General features: G+C 42.8%; 1 protein-coding gene across 4 annotated transcripts in view; it reads right to left on the bottom strand.

The window, feature by feature from the left end:
* SORCS1 (sortilin related VPS10 domain containing receptor 1) overlaps positions 1-17,627 on the bottom strand; it is a 433,993-nt gene that overhangs the window by 211,769 nt on the left and 204,597 nt on the right. For all 4 annotated transcript variants that reach the window (XM_072130629.1, XM_072130630.1, XM_072130632.1 and 1 more), the window contains exon 3: positions 8,305-8,404. In XM_072130629.1, coding sequence (XP_071986730.1) covers positions 8,305-8,404 — 100 coding nt within the window. The remainder of the gene's footprint in view (positions 1-8,304; positions 8,405-17,627) is intronic.

Below are 17,627 nucleotides of genomic sequence, written 5' to 3'. Positions count from 1 at the left end.
AGGAGCTGGGATGTCTACAGTGTAATAATATCGCATGTTATGGATGATACATGGTATAGGGTCAGGAGGGGCTGGGTTGTCTGCAGTGTAATAATATCACATGTTATGGATGATACATGGTACAGGGTCAGGAGGGGCCAGGATGTCTGCAGTGTGATAATATCACATGTTATGGATGATACATGGTACAGGGTCAGGAGGGGCCGGGATGTCTGCAGTGTAATAATATCACATGTTATGGATGATACATGGTACAGGGTCAGGAGGGGCCGGGATGTCTGCAGTGTAATAATATCACATGTTATGGATGATACATGGTACAGGGTCAGGAGGGGCCGGGATGTCTGCAGTGTAATAATATCACATGTTATGGATGATACATGGTACAGGGTCAGGAGGGGCCGGGATGTCTGCAGTGTAATAATATCACATGTTATGGATGATACATGGTACACGGTCAGGAGGGGCCGGGATGTCTGCAGTGTAATAATATCACATGTTATGGATGATACATGGTACAGGGTCAGGAGGGGCCGGGATGTCTGCAGTGTAATAATATCACATGTTATGGATGATACATGGTACAGGGTCAGGAGGGGCCGGGATGTCTGCAGTGTAATAATATCACATGTTATGGATGATACATGGTACAGGGTCAGGAGGGGCCGGGATGTCTGCAGTGTAATAATATCACATGTTATGGATGATACATGGTACAGGGTCAGGAGGGGTCGGGATGTCTGCAGTGTAATAATATCACATGTTATGGATGATACATGGTACAGGGTCAGGGGGAGCCGGGATGTCTGCTGTGTAATAATATCACATGTTATGGATGATACATGGTACAGGGTCAGGAGGGGCCGGGATGTCTGCAGTGTAATAATATCACATGTTTTGGATGATACATGGTACAGGGTCAGGAGGGGCCGGGATGTCTGCAGTGTAATAATATCACATGTTATGGATGATACATGGTACAGGGTCAGGAGGGGCCGGGATGTCTGCAGTGTAATAATATCACATGTTATGGATGACACATGGTACAGGGTCAGGAGGGGCTGGGTTGTCTGCAGTGTAATAATATCACATGTTATGGATGATACATGGTACAGAGTCAGGAGGGGCCGGGATGTCTGCAGTGTAATAATATCACATGTTATGGATGATACATGGTACAGGATCAGGAGGGGCCGGGATGTCTGCAGTGTAATAATATCACATGTTATGGATGATACATGGTACAGGGTCAGGAGGGGCCGGGATGTCTGCAGTGTAATAATATCACATGTTATGGATGATACATGGTACACGGTCAGGAGGGGATGGGATGTCTGCAGTGTAATAATATCACATGTTATGGATGATACATGGTACAGGGTCAGGAGGGGATGGGATGTCTGCAGTGTAATAATATCACATGTTATGGATGATACATGGTACAGGGTCAGGAGGGGTCGGGATGTCTGCAGTGTAATAATATCACATGTTATGGATGATACATGGTACAGGGTCAGGGGGAGCCGGGATGTCTGCTGTGTAATAATATCACATGTTATGGATGATACATGGTACAGGGTCAGGAGGGGCTGGGTTGTCTGCAGTGTAATAATATCACATGTTATGAATTAGTAAAAGCTGAAACGTTTGCTGCAATCATTACAATGTCCTTCTTTCTTGCGGTCAGTATTGTCACACTGGACAGATGGAGCCATTAGGGGAGAGGCATTATCTGGATCGGAGAACCTTTGATAAAATGTGATTCTCTTTAAGTAAAGTTATGTAAGAGTTTTGTGCGGCCTCATTGAGTCTGTGATGTTGGGGCTATTGATCTGTGTCATTTCATTTAGGAGAAGATCAATCTGTTCCTTTCCATTGTTCTGTCCCATTACCTGCACCAGGATATGGATCATCTTCCTCAGGTCCATGGGTCCATGGTAGAAGCTTCTTACCCCAGTAGCCCAGAGGGGGAATAATTGTGCAAGGAAACTTCAGGGCTCCATTCAGGTTTTGACATTGTGCTGGATACTTGGATATCACAGGTAGATGATAATATATTATTTATAATTATTTGTACAGTGTGATTATGAGCCAAGGGATTATAGTAATAAAAAATTCTGTTCAGTTCATGCCTTCTACCAGCTCAATTGCATCAAATATGGGAATATTCATACTCAGGGACTGTATACAACCAGATAACTTCTTCTATCCTCACTCTGGAGGACCTGTCATTCATTGAGATGAATGGGTTCCTTGTTATACTTCATTTCTCCTCTGGAGGCGCTGTGGGAAAATTGAACACTTGCTTTTGGGTTTCTGGAATGATTATAGATGATCCATCTTGGGTCCCAGAAGGGGTTAACTTATGTACTGCTTATTGTTAAAGTAGTTTCTACCCAAATAAATTTTCGGACGCGTCAATACCTAATGTGTTTATGATTTTTACTGTTTATTTATATTTATATCAGTTCTAGGGAAAGGGGGGGTGATTTAAGTTTTTAGGGGTTTTTTTTATAATTTTTTTTTTTTTTTAACTTTTTCTTATTTTTATTTTTAGTACTTTTCAGACTCCCTAGGGTACTTTAACCCTAGGTTGTTTGTACGATCCTATCATATACTGCCATACTACAGTATGGCAGTATATGTGTATTTTACTACTCATACATTACAATGTGCTGATAGCACATTGTGAAGCATAGGTTAACCCGAAGTAGCCTTGGGTCTTCGTGAGACCCGAGGCTACCATGGCGACGGATCGCCACTCCCCGAGGACGTCACGGGGAGCGGCGATCCTCGAAAAGATGGCGGTGCCCATGCGCCGCCATCCTTATGGAGCCGCCGGCAGCTTTGCCGGCGGCGATCAGTGGGAAAACACCCGCGATCGGTGCTGGCACCGATCGCGGGTGTTACCGGTAAGCCTTTGCTGCAATATGCAGCAAAGACTTACCGGCTATGGAGAGGGCTCAGCGCGTGAGCCCGCTCCATGCACCCGCGGCCGACCCGTGACGTGCTGGTTAATAATAATAATAATAGTGAAACAGAGTACGCAGCGCTGCACAGAGCTTACCAAATCAGTCCTTGTCCCCATGGGGCTCCCAATCTAATCAGCCTACCAGTATGTATTGGAGTGTGGGAGGAAACCGGAGGACCCGGAGGAAACCCACACAAACACGGAGAGAACATACAAACTCTTTGCAGATAGGGAATACCATTTAATATTATGACATAAGTTATGACATCAATGTTATTTTTATTTTGCGCTATTTTAGGCATCTAGATTCTACTTGAAGCGTTCTTCTCTCCCTGCTGTGCTCTCCTCTTTAGCTCTCTCCTCTCCCTGCTGGGCTCTGCTCCTAAACTCTCTTCTCTCCCTGCTGAATTTGATACATGACAAGATCTTTCTGGCTTTAGAGGCTGCTGATTGACATTGTGCTCTTCTTTAACATAAGATCTACTACTCCCCCATCCTCCCTAGACTGTATTACACTACACAGTATGTACTACTCCCATCCTCCATAGACTGTATTACACTACACAGTATGTACTACTCCCATCCTCCATAGACTGTATTACACTACACAGCTTGTACTACTCCCATCCTCCATAGACTTTATTTCACTACACAGCTTGTACTACTCCCATCCTCCATAGACTATGTTACACTACACAGCTTGTACTACTCCCATCATCCATAGACTTTATTTCACTACACAGCTTGTACTACTCCCATCCTCCATAGACTGTATTACACTACACAGTATGTACTACTCCCATCCTCCATAGACTGTATTACATTACACAGCTTGTACTACTCCCATCCTCCATAGACTATGTTACACTACATGGCTTGTACTACTCCCGTCCTCCATAGACTGTATTACACTACACAGCTTGTACTACTCCCATCCTCCATAGACTGTATTACACTACACAGCTTGTACTACTCCCATCCTCCATAGACTATGTTACACTACACAGCTTGTACTACTCCCATCCTCCATAGACTGTATTACACTACACGGCTTGTACTACTCCCATCCTCCATAGACTGTATTACACTACACAGCTTGTACTACTCCCATCCTCCATAGACTGTATTACACTACATAGCTTGTACTACTCCCATCCTCCATAGACTATGTTACACTACACGGCTTGTACTACTCCCATCCTCCATAGACTGTATTACACTACACAGCTTGTACTACTCCCGTCCTCCATAGACTATGTTACACTACACAGCTTGTACTACTCCCATCCTCCATAGACTGTATTACACTACACAGCTTGTACTACTCCCATCCTCCATAGACTGTATTTCACTACACAGCTTGTACTACTCCCATCCTCCATAGACTGTATTACACTACATAGCTTGTACTACTCCCATCCTCCATAGACTATGTTACACTACACAGCTTGTACTACTCCCATCCTCCATAGACTGTATTACACTACACAGCTTGTACTACTCTCATCCTCCATAGACTATGTTACACTACACAGCTTGTACTACTCCCATCCTCCATAGACTGTATTTCACTACAGGTTAATTAACCTGTTATTAATTCTGACTCTGTCCCTCTGTCTTCTGAGGTCACTCCAGAGGAAGAGACCCTAAAATGGCAATGACCCTATAAGATTATGCTGTAGTCCTATGAATAACCATATAAGTGACAAACTAAGCTCTGCTACATCCTCACCTTCCATCTATGTCATTACACGTGTATATTTATCAGATTAGACCTAATATAATAAGATTCTGCCTTAAAATTCACTTTTTGTTAAAAAAGCCCCTCCCCCACTGTTGACCTTTATAGATCCGCCATGCCCAGCACTAATGGGGCGATCGCCCGCTGTGATTGAATTATTGCATAACCTAACATTTGCAGGACGCATGCTCCCGTGTCATCCTGAATTTTGATGTGGAATTTGGAAGTTTCTGAGAAATGACCTTTTAAGATCCATTCATCGAGAAAAGAAGGAAAACAATGGCGCAGCGCGGTCGCCCCCCACCCCACGTGCACCAAACCTAATTGTCCGAGCCGCCTGCAATGAGGCCGAAAATTGTTATGTACTAAACAGAAAGCTCTTCTCCTCGCTTCAATCTTCACTAAATTTCTGGGGTGAAAAAAGCCGGAATCTGACATTTCTACATAAAAGGTTACAAATCTCCAAAGAAACATCGGAATGTCAGCTCCGGAGGACAGCGCACAGGTTAATGCTCTGCAGCGCACAGACACTTCTGGACTTTATTCACATCCAAAGCTGCGATTGGAATTATTTTACTTTAGAATTTTGAGGATTGAGACGTAACTGTAGAAGGAAGTATGAAAAAAATGGAATTTTATAATAAAGGGGATTTTAGGACATAAATCGAAGAGAGGAGAATTCACGATTTTCTTATATTAAATTCCGTGTTCTTAGACGGTAGAAGAAAACGGGATGGTAAGGGCATGGTAAGGGCATGGTAAGGGGGTGGTAATAGGGTGGTAAGGGGATGGTAAGGGCATGGTAAGGGCATGGTAAGGGGGTGGTAATAGGGTGGTAAGGGGATGGTAAGGGCATGGTATGGGGGTGGTAAGGGGATGGTAAGGGGATGGTAAGGGGATGGTAAGGGGGTGGTAAGGGGATGGTAAGGGGATGGTAAGGGGATGGTAAGGGGATGGTAAGGGGATGGTAAGGGGGTGGTAATAGGGTGGTAAGGGGATGGTAAGGGCATGGTAAGGGGGTGGTAATAGGGTGGTAAGGGGATGGTAAGGGGATGGTAAGGGGATGGTAAGGGGGTGGTAAGGGGATGGTAAGGGGATGGTAAGGGGATGGTAAGGGGGTGGTAAGGGGGTGGTAAGGGGATGGTAATAGGGTGGTAAGGGGGTGGTAAGGGGATGGTAAGGGGGTGGTAATAGGGTGGTAAGGGGATGGTAAGGGCATGGTAAGGGGGTGGTAATAGGGTGGTAAGGGGATGGTAAGGGGATGGTAAGGGGGTGGTAAGGGGATGGTAAGGGGATGGTAAGGGCATGGTAAGGGGGTGGTAAGGGGATGGTAAGGGCATGGTAAGGGGGTGGTAATAGGATGGTGATGGGGTGTCCTTCCCATTGTTTAATCCTTTTGAAACTCTAAATGCTAGGTGTCAGAATAACCAGATGGATGGACACTTACCTTACTTCTCCGAATTGTTGAGTCTTTGTAAAACTCTGGATAGTCAGGGGGTGTCACCTACAAAGGTCTACTCTTTAACACTCTGGATGGACAGGGGAGTGTTACCTACATGGATCAGCTCATCAAACCTCTGGATGATAGGGGGTGTCACCTACAAAGGTCTACTCTTTAACACTCTGGATGGACAGGGGAGTGTTACCTACATGGATCAGCTCATCAAACCTCTGGATGATAGGGGGTGTCACATACAAAGGTCTACTCTTTAACACTCTGGATGGTCAGGGGGGTGTTACCTACATGGATCAGCTCTTTATACCTCTGGATGATGGGGGGTCACCTACAAAGGTCTACTCTTTAACACTCTGGATGGACAGGGGAGTGTTACCTACATGGATCAGCTCATCAAACCTCTGGATGATAGGGGGTGTCACCTACAAAGGTCTACTCTTTAACACTCTGGATGGACAGGGGAGTGTTACCTACATGGATCAGCTCATCAAACCTCTGGATGATAGGGGGTGTCACATACAAAGGTCTACTCTTTAACACTCTGGATGGTCAGGGGGTGTCACCTACATGGATCAGATCTTTAAACCTCTGGATGATAAGGGGTGTCACCTACAAAGGTTTACCCTTTAACATTCTTGATAGTCAGGGTGTCAAATAGGTCAACCATTTAACCCTCTGGATAGTAAGGTAGTGTCACCTAAAAGGGTCAGCCCTATAACCCTTTGAATAGTAAGGGGATGTTACCTACAAGGTTCAGCTCATTAACCCTCTCAATGGTAAGGAGAAGTCATCTACAATGGTCAGCCCTTTAACACTCTGGATTGTAAGGAGATGTCACCTACAATGGTCTACCCTTGAATACTCTGGATAGTCAAGGGGTGTCACCTACATGGATCAGCTCTTTAAACCTCTGGATAATAAGGGGCGTCGTCAACAAAGGTCAACCCTTTAACGCTCTTGATCGTCAGGGTGACAATTACAAAGGTAAACCATTTAACCCTCTGGATAGTAAGGTAGTGTCACAAAGAAGGGTCAGCCCTATAACCCTTTGAATAGTGAGGGGATGTTACCTACAAGTGTAGCTCATTAACCCTCTGAATGTTAAGTGGGTGTCACCTACAAGGGTCACCCTTTAACCCTCTAGATTGTAATGGAGTGTTAGCTGCAAGGGTCCGCCCTATAACCCCTCTGAATACTAAGGGGGTGTCACCTAAAAGGGTCAATCCTTTAACCCTCTGGATGGTAAGGAGATATTACCTACAAAGGTCTACTCTTTAACCCTCTGGATGGCAAGGCGTTGTCAGCTACAAAAATCAACCATTTAACCATGTGGGTAGTAAGGTCACCTACAGGGGTCAGGCCTATAACCCTCTGGATGGTAAGGAGATGTCACCTACAAGGATCAGCGCCTTAGCCCCTCTGAATAGTAATGGGGTATCACCCACAAGTGGTCATCCCTTAACCCCATGAATGGTAAGCAGGTGTCACCTGCAAAGCTCTACCCTTTAACCCTCTAGATGGAAGAGGTTGTCATCTACAAGTGTCAACCCTCTGGATGATGAGGGGGTGTTGTTGAAATCTAGATGATAAGGTGGTGTCACCTCTCTTGACAATCCCTTTAACTGGTGAATCCCTATAACACTTAGGATCACAGGCTGTATTTAGTGCTCTTGATGGTCATGGCTGTCACCCCTATGGAAAAGTCCTTTCATTGGATAGAAGGATTCCTGATATGGGGGTATAATCTCTTTTTAACCCTCTGGATAGTATGTTCCTCTAAAAAGGGAGTGTCACTAAACTGGACAACCCCTTTAAAATAATTCCCTTTAAGAATAACCAGTGAAAAATACAAGAGGACAATATAAAGTTTCCATCACGGGAGAAGTCAGCGGCCGTTTCCCCGGTAATGGAGTGTCAGAGGAAATGCCGAAACCTCCAAAAACATCTATTTATTGCTCCGCTTCCAAAATCCTAACGAGCCGCTCCATCAGCGACCGAGTGGGGGAGGGGGAGGCTGCACGTCCATTTGTATTTCGGCAGCCAGAAGGTTTATGTCACTAGTAATAGACTCCGGGAGCAGAGAAGGTTATCCAAGCACAACCACTAAATAAAGGGATATTTAAGGGGGATTCTCACCTTACGCTTGTTTGTAGGGCAGACATAAAGATAACTCAGAATTGTCTTCAATCCAACTTTATCATTCAGCTTCTCGTAAGTCGTCCCGTAATCTGTAGACCTGAAAATAAAAGTAGAGAGGAATTACAACCAGCGATAAGTTACCATATACCGTATTATGTACATGTAGCAGTATTATAGTAGTTATATTCTTGTACCTAGGGGGTGGTATTATAGTAGTTATATTCCTGTACATAGGGGGCAGTATTATAGTAGTTATATTCCTGTACATAGGGGGCAGTATTATAGTAGTTATATTCTTGTACCTAGGGGGTGGTATTATAGTAGTTATATTCTTGTACATAGGGGGCAGTATTATAGTAGTTATATTCTTGTACATAGGGGGCAGTATTATAGTAGTTATATTCTTGTACATAGGGGGCAGTATTATAGTAGTTATATTCTTGTACATAGGGGGCAGTATTATAGTAGTTATATTCTTGTACATAGGGGGCAGTATTATAGTAGTTATATTCTTGTACATAGGGGGCAGTATTATAGTATTATAGTAGTTATATTCTTGTACATAGGGGGCAGTATTATAGTAGTTATATTCTTGTACATGGGGGGCAGTATTATAGTAGTTATATTCTTGTACATAGGGGGCAGTATTAAAGTAGTTATATTCTTGTACATAGGGGGCAGTATTATAGTAGTTATATTCTTGTACATAGGGGGCAGTATTATAGTAGTTATATTCTTGTACATAGGGGGCAGTATTATAGTAGTTATATTCTTGTACATAGAGGCAGTATTATAGTAGTTATATTCTTGTACATAGGGGGCAGTATTATAGTAGTTATATTCTTGTACATAGGGGCAGTATTATAGTAGTTATATTCTTGTACATAGGGGGCAGTATTATAGTAGTTATATTCTTGTACATAGGGGGCAGTATTATAGTAGTTATCTCCTTGTACATAGGGGGCAGTATTATAGTAGTTATATTCTTGTACATAGGGGGCAGTATTATAGTAGTTATCTTCTTGTACATAGGGGGCAGTATTATAGTAGTTATATTCTTGTACATAGGGGGCAGTATTATAGTAGTTATATTCTTGTACATAGGGGGCAGTATTATAGTAGTTATATTCTTGTACATAGGGGGCAGTATTATAGTAGTTATATTCTTGTACATGGGGGGCAGTATTATAGTAGTTATATTCTTGTACATAGGGAGCAGTATTATAGTAGTTATATTCTTGTACATAGGGGGCAGTATTATAGTAGTTATATTCTTGTACATAGGGGGCAGTATTACAGTAGTTATATTCTTGTACATAGGGAGCAGTATTATAGTAGTTATAGTCTTGTACATAGGGGGCAGTATTATAGTAGTTATATTCTTGTACATAGGGGGCAGTATTATAGTAGTTATATTCTTGTACATAGGGGCAGTATTATAGTAGTTATATTCTTGTACATAGGGGGCAGTATTATAGTAGTTATATTCTTGTACATAGAGGCAGTATTATAGTAGTTATATTCTTGTACATAGGAGGCAGTATTATAGTAGTTATATTCCTGTACATAGGGGGCAGTATTATAGTAGTTATATTCTTGTACATAAAGGGCAGTATTATAGTAGTTATATTCTTGTACATAGGGGCAGTATTATAGTAGTTATATTCTTGTACATAGGGGGCAGTATTATAGTAGTTATATTCTTGTACATAGGGGGCAGTATTATAGTAGTTATATTCTTGTACATAGGGGGCAGTATTATAGTAGTTATATTCTTGTACATAGGGAGCAGTATTATAGTAGTTATATTCTTGTACATAGGGGCAGTATTATAGTAGTTATATTCTTGTACATAGGGGGCAGTATTATAGTAGTTATATTCTTGTACATAGGGGGCAGTATTATAGTAGTTATATTCTTGTACATAGGGGCAGTGTTATAGTAGTTATATTCTTGTACATAGGGACAGTATTATAGTAGTTATATTCTTGTACATAGGGGGCAGTATTATAGTAGTTATATTCTTGTACATAGGGAGCAGTATTATAGTAGTTATATTCTTGTACATAGGGGCAGTATTATAGTAGTTATAATCCTGTACATAAGGGCAGTATTATAGTAGTTATATTCCTGTACATAGGAGGCAGTATTATAGTAGTTATATTCCTGTACATAGGGGACAGTATTATAGTAGTTATATTCCTGTACATCGGGGGCAGTATTATAGTAGTTATATTCTTGTACATAGGGGGCAGTATTATAGTAGTTATATTCTTGTACATAGGGGGCAGTATTATAGTAGTTGTATTTTTGTACATAGGGGCAGTATTATAGTAGTTATATTCTTGTACATAGTGGCAGTATTATGGTAGTTATATTCTTGTACATAGGGGGCAGTATTATAGTAGTTGTATTCCTGTACATAGGGGGCAGTATTATAGTAGTTGTATTCCTGTACATAGGGGGCAGTATTATAGTAGTTATATTCTTGTACATAGGGGGCAGTATTATAGTAGATATATTCTTGTACATAGGGGGCAGTATTATAGTAGTTATATTCTTGTACATAGGGGGCAGTATTATAGTAGTTATATTCTTGTACATAGGGGCAGTATTATAGTAGTTATATTCTTGTACATAGGGGCAGTATTATAGTAGTTATATTCTTGTACATAGGGGGCAGTATTATAGTAGTTATATTCTTGTACATAGGGGCAGTATTATAGTAGTTATATTCTTGTACATAGGGGGCAGTATTATAGTAGTTATATTCTTGTACATAGGGGGAAGTATTATAGTAGTTATATTCTTGTACATAGGGAGCAGTATTATAGTAGTTATATTCTTGTACATATGGGGCAGTATTATAGTAGTTATATTCCTGTACATAGGGGGCAGTATTATAGTAGTTATATTCTTGTACATAGGGGGCAGTATTATAGTAGTTATATTCTTGTACATAGGGGGCAGTATTATAGTAGTTATATTCTTGTACATAGGGGTAGTATTATAGTAGTTATATTCTTGTACATAGGAGCAGTATTATAGTAGTTATATTCTTGTACATAGGGGCAGTATTATAGTAGTTATATTCTTGTACATAGGGGGCAGTATTATAGTAGTTATATTCTTGTACATAGTGGGCAGTATTATGGTAGTTATATTCTTGTACATAGGGGCAGTATTATGGTAGTTATATTCTTGTACATAGAGGACAGTATTATAAAAGTTGAGTAGAAGAACCCATATTTCACAGTCCTGCTGCTACTAACAACAGTGGTCTGATAACAGATCTCTGCAGGGACAACACAGGTTATCCTGCCTGATTGTGTTCACAAGGGAAAAAAAAACACACACACACAAAGCGTTTTTGAATTTATGTCTTAACATTTTCAAGATAAAAAAAAAAATTTGAGAAAATCTAAAACCTTCCAACATTAATAGAGTTTTTAGAGACTTTTTGCAAGGTCTCCAGCTTTATTGCCCCATATAAAGCCATTGATTTCCTCCCAACGCCTCAATTTAAATTTCCTCGTAAAGTCAGAGTTCTCGGAGTGAAGCGAATGATTCAGAAGCAGAAGGAATCGGACGCTATTCAGCACGTCAGGTATTAGCGAGCGTCCGAAAAAGCCCACGTTTATTAGAAAATCATTAGCCGCATTTCTTTTGTGAATAAATTCCTGTATTAATGGCAATCGACGGCGGAGCAGAGAGTAACCTTCCGGATAAATCTGGGATATGGAACATTGTGGAATTGTATCCAATGTTTGTAAGAACCGCCGGTATTTAAATGACTTCATTACGAGGCGCCGAGACTCTTTAACTATTCCGCCTGCGATTGACATTCCGTAGACAGAAATCTTACCTGTTCTGCAAAGTCGCCGAATCCTATTAGTTTCCCCTCCCCCACCTGTCGTATACAAAGAAACTCGGAATACAAATCTTTCAATAAAATATTCAATGACGTTCCCCCCCGTGAGAACCTGACAGCGACGATTACACAGCGAGATAGAAGTTGTGTCTCCTCCGGGGAACGTGATATAGTCAAGAGGAAGGGGAGCGGAAGTCAAGAAAAGTTTTTGAAGTTTATTTTAATATTTGAAAGTTCTTACAGGAGATCAAATTTGTTAAACTATTCATCTACGAAAGTTATGGTAATATAATATGATTACAATGTAGCAAATAATATCAATCATATCAATATGCATTTATCATATAATGGATTCATTAGATACAGCCCCCCTCACTCCCTATGGATTCATTAGATACAGCCCCCCTCACTCCCTATGGATTCATTAGATACAGCCCCCCTCACTCCATATGGATTCATTAGATACAGCCCCCCTATGGATTCATTAGATACAGCCCCCCGTAAACCCCTATGGATTCCTTATGTACATCCTTATATGGGCCCCCCCGCAGCCCTGGGCCCCGGCTCTCTCCCCCGTATACCCAGTGCTGGCCAGCCCTGTGGATAGATTAGGATTTTCTCCCTCCTGAGTAATATGATGATTAATCCATGGGGCGGAGGGAAGGGGCAATAATCGGGATGAATTGTATCTATTATCTGGAAGACTTTCCGCTCTCTGGTCACAGAACGTTGTGTTCTTTTATGGTTCGGGGTTTATTAATATTTTATTATGTGAACTATCAGAATGTTTGCAGCTGTCAAAAAAATAGGGCACACAACAACAACAACAACAACAACAAGAGCGCAGAGAGACTTCTACCCAAGGCGTAGTATGAGAGCCCTGCCCTGACTGCTGCCGGAGGATGTTGGGAGTTGTAGTGTCTCAATAGCCATAGGTGGCAGAGCATCGCTTAGCTCCAAATGGGATGATCTGCTACTTGTATGAGGGGGGGGGGGGGGTATGCAGCAACTATTTCTCTATGTACAGATGCAGCAGAGCTGAGCGTCAGATGAAGCAGAGCCGTGCAGGTACATGCAGAAGAGATCCATTTGCACCACTTTACTTAAAGGGGTTGTGTCATTTGCAATATTTAACCTCTACCCATAGTAAAAGGGATGCATGTGTGAATATGGGGAAGGGGGCAATGTATTCCAAGACCCACATGATCCCCATGACAATGGACCAGAAACTCTATAATTGTTGATATGCTGGGGTTTTTTGCCATTTGATGTCCGATAGAGGGCGATAAAGTGCAGGAAGCAGCTCCATCCTGCACCATTGACTTCTATGGGACATCTGAAAGCCAAAACATCCGATATAGCATGAAAGGGTCTCCCAAATTACACATTATTGGTATCATGATCACCCATTTATCCCTTATTCCAAAAGGATGCTTCAATAACAAACACTGCTAAGCCTTACTTGCCACCATAGTACAATATAATTAATTGCTAAAATTCTGGCTCAATAATGCTTCCACCAGGGGGAGCTCAATGCAGACATATTTCTATTTATAGTTGCAAGAAAAAATAAGTGAACCCTTTGGAATGACCTGTATTTCTGCATTGATTTCTTATACAATGGGGCACATTTACTTACCCGGTCCAGTTGCGATCCAGCAGCGCTTTCTCCGACGAGGATTCGGGTCTGCCAAGATTCACTAAGGTCTGTGCACCCAATATCCAGCAGGTGTCGCTGTTGCGCCGAGGTCCGCCGGAGTTCACCTTCTTTGTCCCGGTCTATGTGAGTCCTGATCTTGCGGCACAAATTCTTTTTTAAATTCCGCAGTTTTCCGCGGGTTCTCCAAAGGTCACGCCCCCGATTTCTGTCGCGTGAAAGCCGATGTGCCAAAATCGGATCGCGTGCGCCAAAATCCAGGGGCAATTCGACGCATAACGGAAATCCTCTGGAAACCCGGCGAAAGTGCGCAATTTGGACCCTTAGTAAATGAGCCCCAATGTATCTGATTGGAGCAAGCAATGACATATGAATATAATGAACATATAGTGTAAAATTGGCAACATATAGAAACCAAATAATGGCCAATACCATGCATAGCGGTCCATGTCCACCCTTCTATAGTCCATCCCCCTTCAGCCCTGATGCACACTGTTCAAGGGTTAAGTCAGCTCTGCTATAGATCTAATAGTACAAGATAAGAGGCTGCAACAACGGAGTCAGCTCTGCTGCATCTGTAGCGTATTATGGCAGAATATTATTAGGTGGTAAATATTTTCCATGCACTTGTCATGTTACGGTGGCGTTACAGTGTATCAGGACCCGGGGCCGCTCGCAGTCACCTTCCTCATTGCCGCACTTGCCGGCAGCAGCATTTTTACTACTGGAAACAAATTAGCTGTCAGCGGCTTAAAATGACAGGGATAATCTAGTGTAGCATCTAAACACACCTTGTACCTACGTGATGTGAGGATCCGCAGATGAATTATTCAGCAGAACGCTGTTTCATCGCTTTCTGATATCAACTGAAGCTGCAAATAACAGGAGTGAGCTCAGCCGGGCCGTACATCCGCACAGAGGAGACGTGTTTATCACCCGGCATCTGGGGAGCAGCACTGCCATAAATCCCATGTTTATAGCGCTCTCCCGAATTATCATCAGATGCTTCATTTCTTTACATGACATTCGGGGAGAGGTGAGCTTAACCATGGACTTAATGCAGAGTGGCCACTCCTGGGAGTAAGGCTACTAACACATGAAATACAGGCTTACCGACACCTGGGAGTAAGGCTTACTTACACATAGGACCAGACTAACTTACTCTTAGAGCCAGGCTTACTTACACCTGGGCATAGACTTACTTACACCTAAGGACAGGCTTACTTACACATAAGACCAGACTAACTTACATCAGGAGTAAGGCTTACTTACATCAGGAGCCAGGCTTACTTACATCAGGAGTCAGGCTTACTTACATCAGGAGTCAGGCTTACTTACATCAGGAGCCAGGCTTACTTACATCAGGAGTAAGGCTTACTTACATCAGGAGCCAGGCTTACTTACATCAGGAGTCAGGCTTACTTACATCAGGAGTCAGGCTTACTTACATCAGGAGTCAGGCTTACTTACATCAGGAGTCAGGCTTACTTACATCAGGAGCCAGGCTTACTTACATCAGGAGTCAGGCTTACTTACATCAGGAGTCAGGCTTACTTACATCAGGAGCCAGGCTTACTTACATTAGGAGCCAGGCTTACTTACATCAGGAGTCAGGCTTACTTGCACCTAGAGCCAGGCTTACTTACACATTGGACCAGACTAACTTACATCAGGAGTCAGGCTTACATACATCAGGAGTCAGGCTTACATACACCAGTGTCCAGGCTTACTTACACCTAGGGACAGGCTTACTTACATCAGGAGTCAGGCTTACATACACCAGTGTCCAGGCTTACTTACACCTAGGGACAGGCTTACTTACATCAGGAGTCAGGCTTACTTACATCAGGAGTCAGGCTTACATACACCAGTGTCCAGGCTTACTTACACCTAGGGACAGGCTTACTTACATCAGGAGTCAGGCTTACATACACCTGGAGTCAGGCTTGCTCACACCTAGGGATTGGCTTACTTACACCTAGGGACAGGCTTACTTACACCTAGGGACCGGCTTACTTACACCTGGGCTACTACTGATTACCCAAACTACAATAAAACCCGCTTATTTATAGCAAAGTGCCAACACTGCAATTTAAGCAGTGACTTATTGTTCCCTGCACTGTCACAGCTTTTAACCGTCCTGAGGACATTAATACAGTGGAAAGAAAGAGGGTTAATTCGGATCACCATTGTAGCTTCCCTCCCAGGTCCTCTGAACAGGGCGAATCCAGGAGCAGGAGCTCCAATAATGATCCAACCCCTTGGGGCCACCTTGTATTGTTCTATCCCTGCAGCTGATCTTCTGTGTAATTCTTCCGTTTTGTATGGACCTCAGGAGTCTGGAATATAGGTAAATCCAAGTCTGGCTCAAAAACTTCAAAAAACTGAATGTTTTTGGAAGAGACTGAAGAGACAGAACAGAGGGCAAAGGGTTAAATTCTAGTATAAACTCCGCCGTCTGCTCCCTCTCCCGGGGCTCGTTGGTTGGGTACATACCAGCATAGGGCACCTTATCCTTCTCCCGATTTTTTTTATTCCATTCCTCTTCTCAAATTTATGAGCCCCATTATGTCCAATTTCAATTTTCATTAATACTAACTGCGGCTGATGTGAATTTAAGTGAATTTAATCACATCTCCCCGACAGCGCCGGCTCGAGACGCCGCCTCACTAAGAGTTCTGCAGAAAATGTCAGCTCCTAACATTTCATCCTCGGCCCAATTTACTCCGTCTCATAGAATCCCGTTGTCTTCTTGAGTCTTGGAAGGCAGAGAAGAGGACGGGGATCGCAACGCCCCCCAGTGATTCCTCGTTCAGGCGGATAGGAGATTTTTTTTTACATCCAATTTCACAAGAAAAATGCACCAAATACATTGAGTGCAGAAATAGCGCATATTGGGAGCTGAAAAATTACTAGGAGATTGTTCATCAGTAAGTTGTGGGGTACAGAGAAAGAGGGGTGATGTGTCAATAAGGAGCCCCAATGTCCCCTATACCACCATATACATCTTCTCATATGGAACAGGGGTCCATAAACCTTAATACACCAGACCCTGATGTCTACCTCACCACGGGGCAGTATGCAGCATATGGACTCTGGATTAGATGTTTCTTATAGATGGCCTGTGAGTGTCCTCTACATACGGTAAGGGTGATGGTCCATAGAAGTTCCCTATAGACGGCCCCTAGATGTCCTCTATATACAGTAAGATTGATGGCTCCTATAGACAAGCAGGAGAAGAGCAGAACATTGACCAGAAATCCCCCACTTCTGCAGCCATGGAGCAGCCTGAACATGACCCAGTCCTTGCTTAGTAATGAGAAAGCTAAATTCATTACTATTGGGTAAGGGCTACTGATGGATAACAGTGCAGCCTCCTAGAGCTTCCCTTTAAATACACAGTAGGATATTATGTGACATGGATCCAGTTAGGGAACATCTGCGGCTCTGCGGCTCCAGCAGCACCATGTAAATTTCATTAAATCCCAGCTGTTCTTCAGCCTCGTGTTGCTTTTATATTTCATATCCAGTGAGCACAAGGAAGATCAGGGACATAAAATGTGATTTACAGTCCGCTGTAAATCCCCGCTCGCATCTCTATCCGCTCCAGACTTGTTTCACGATGGGTTAAAAGGTGGCGAAAGAAGCAAAGCTGCATCAAGCATGTGTAATAAACATGCGTTAGATAACTACATGGTCCGGCTCTAGGATGGAGGAGGGTCACGCTACCCTACATGGAGAGAGTCATGGACCTTAACGGAGTGCACTAAATTCTGACATATTTTAATCTCT

This window comes from Engystomops pustulosus, chromosome 11 (genome assembly GCF_040894005.1).
Source record: "Engystomops pustulosus chromosome 11, aEngPut4.maternal, whole genome shotgun sequence".
In the NCBI taxonomy this organism is placed as follows: Eukaryota; Metazoa; Chordata; class Amphibia; order Anura; family Leptodactylidae; genus Engystomops; species Engystomops pustulosus.
The sequence above is the reverse complement of the archived record's forward strand: the minus strand, read 5'-3'. Positions and strand labels throughout refer to the sequence as shown.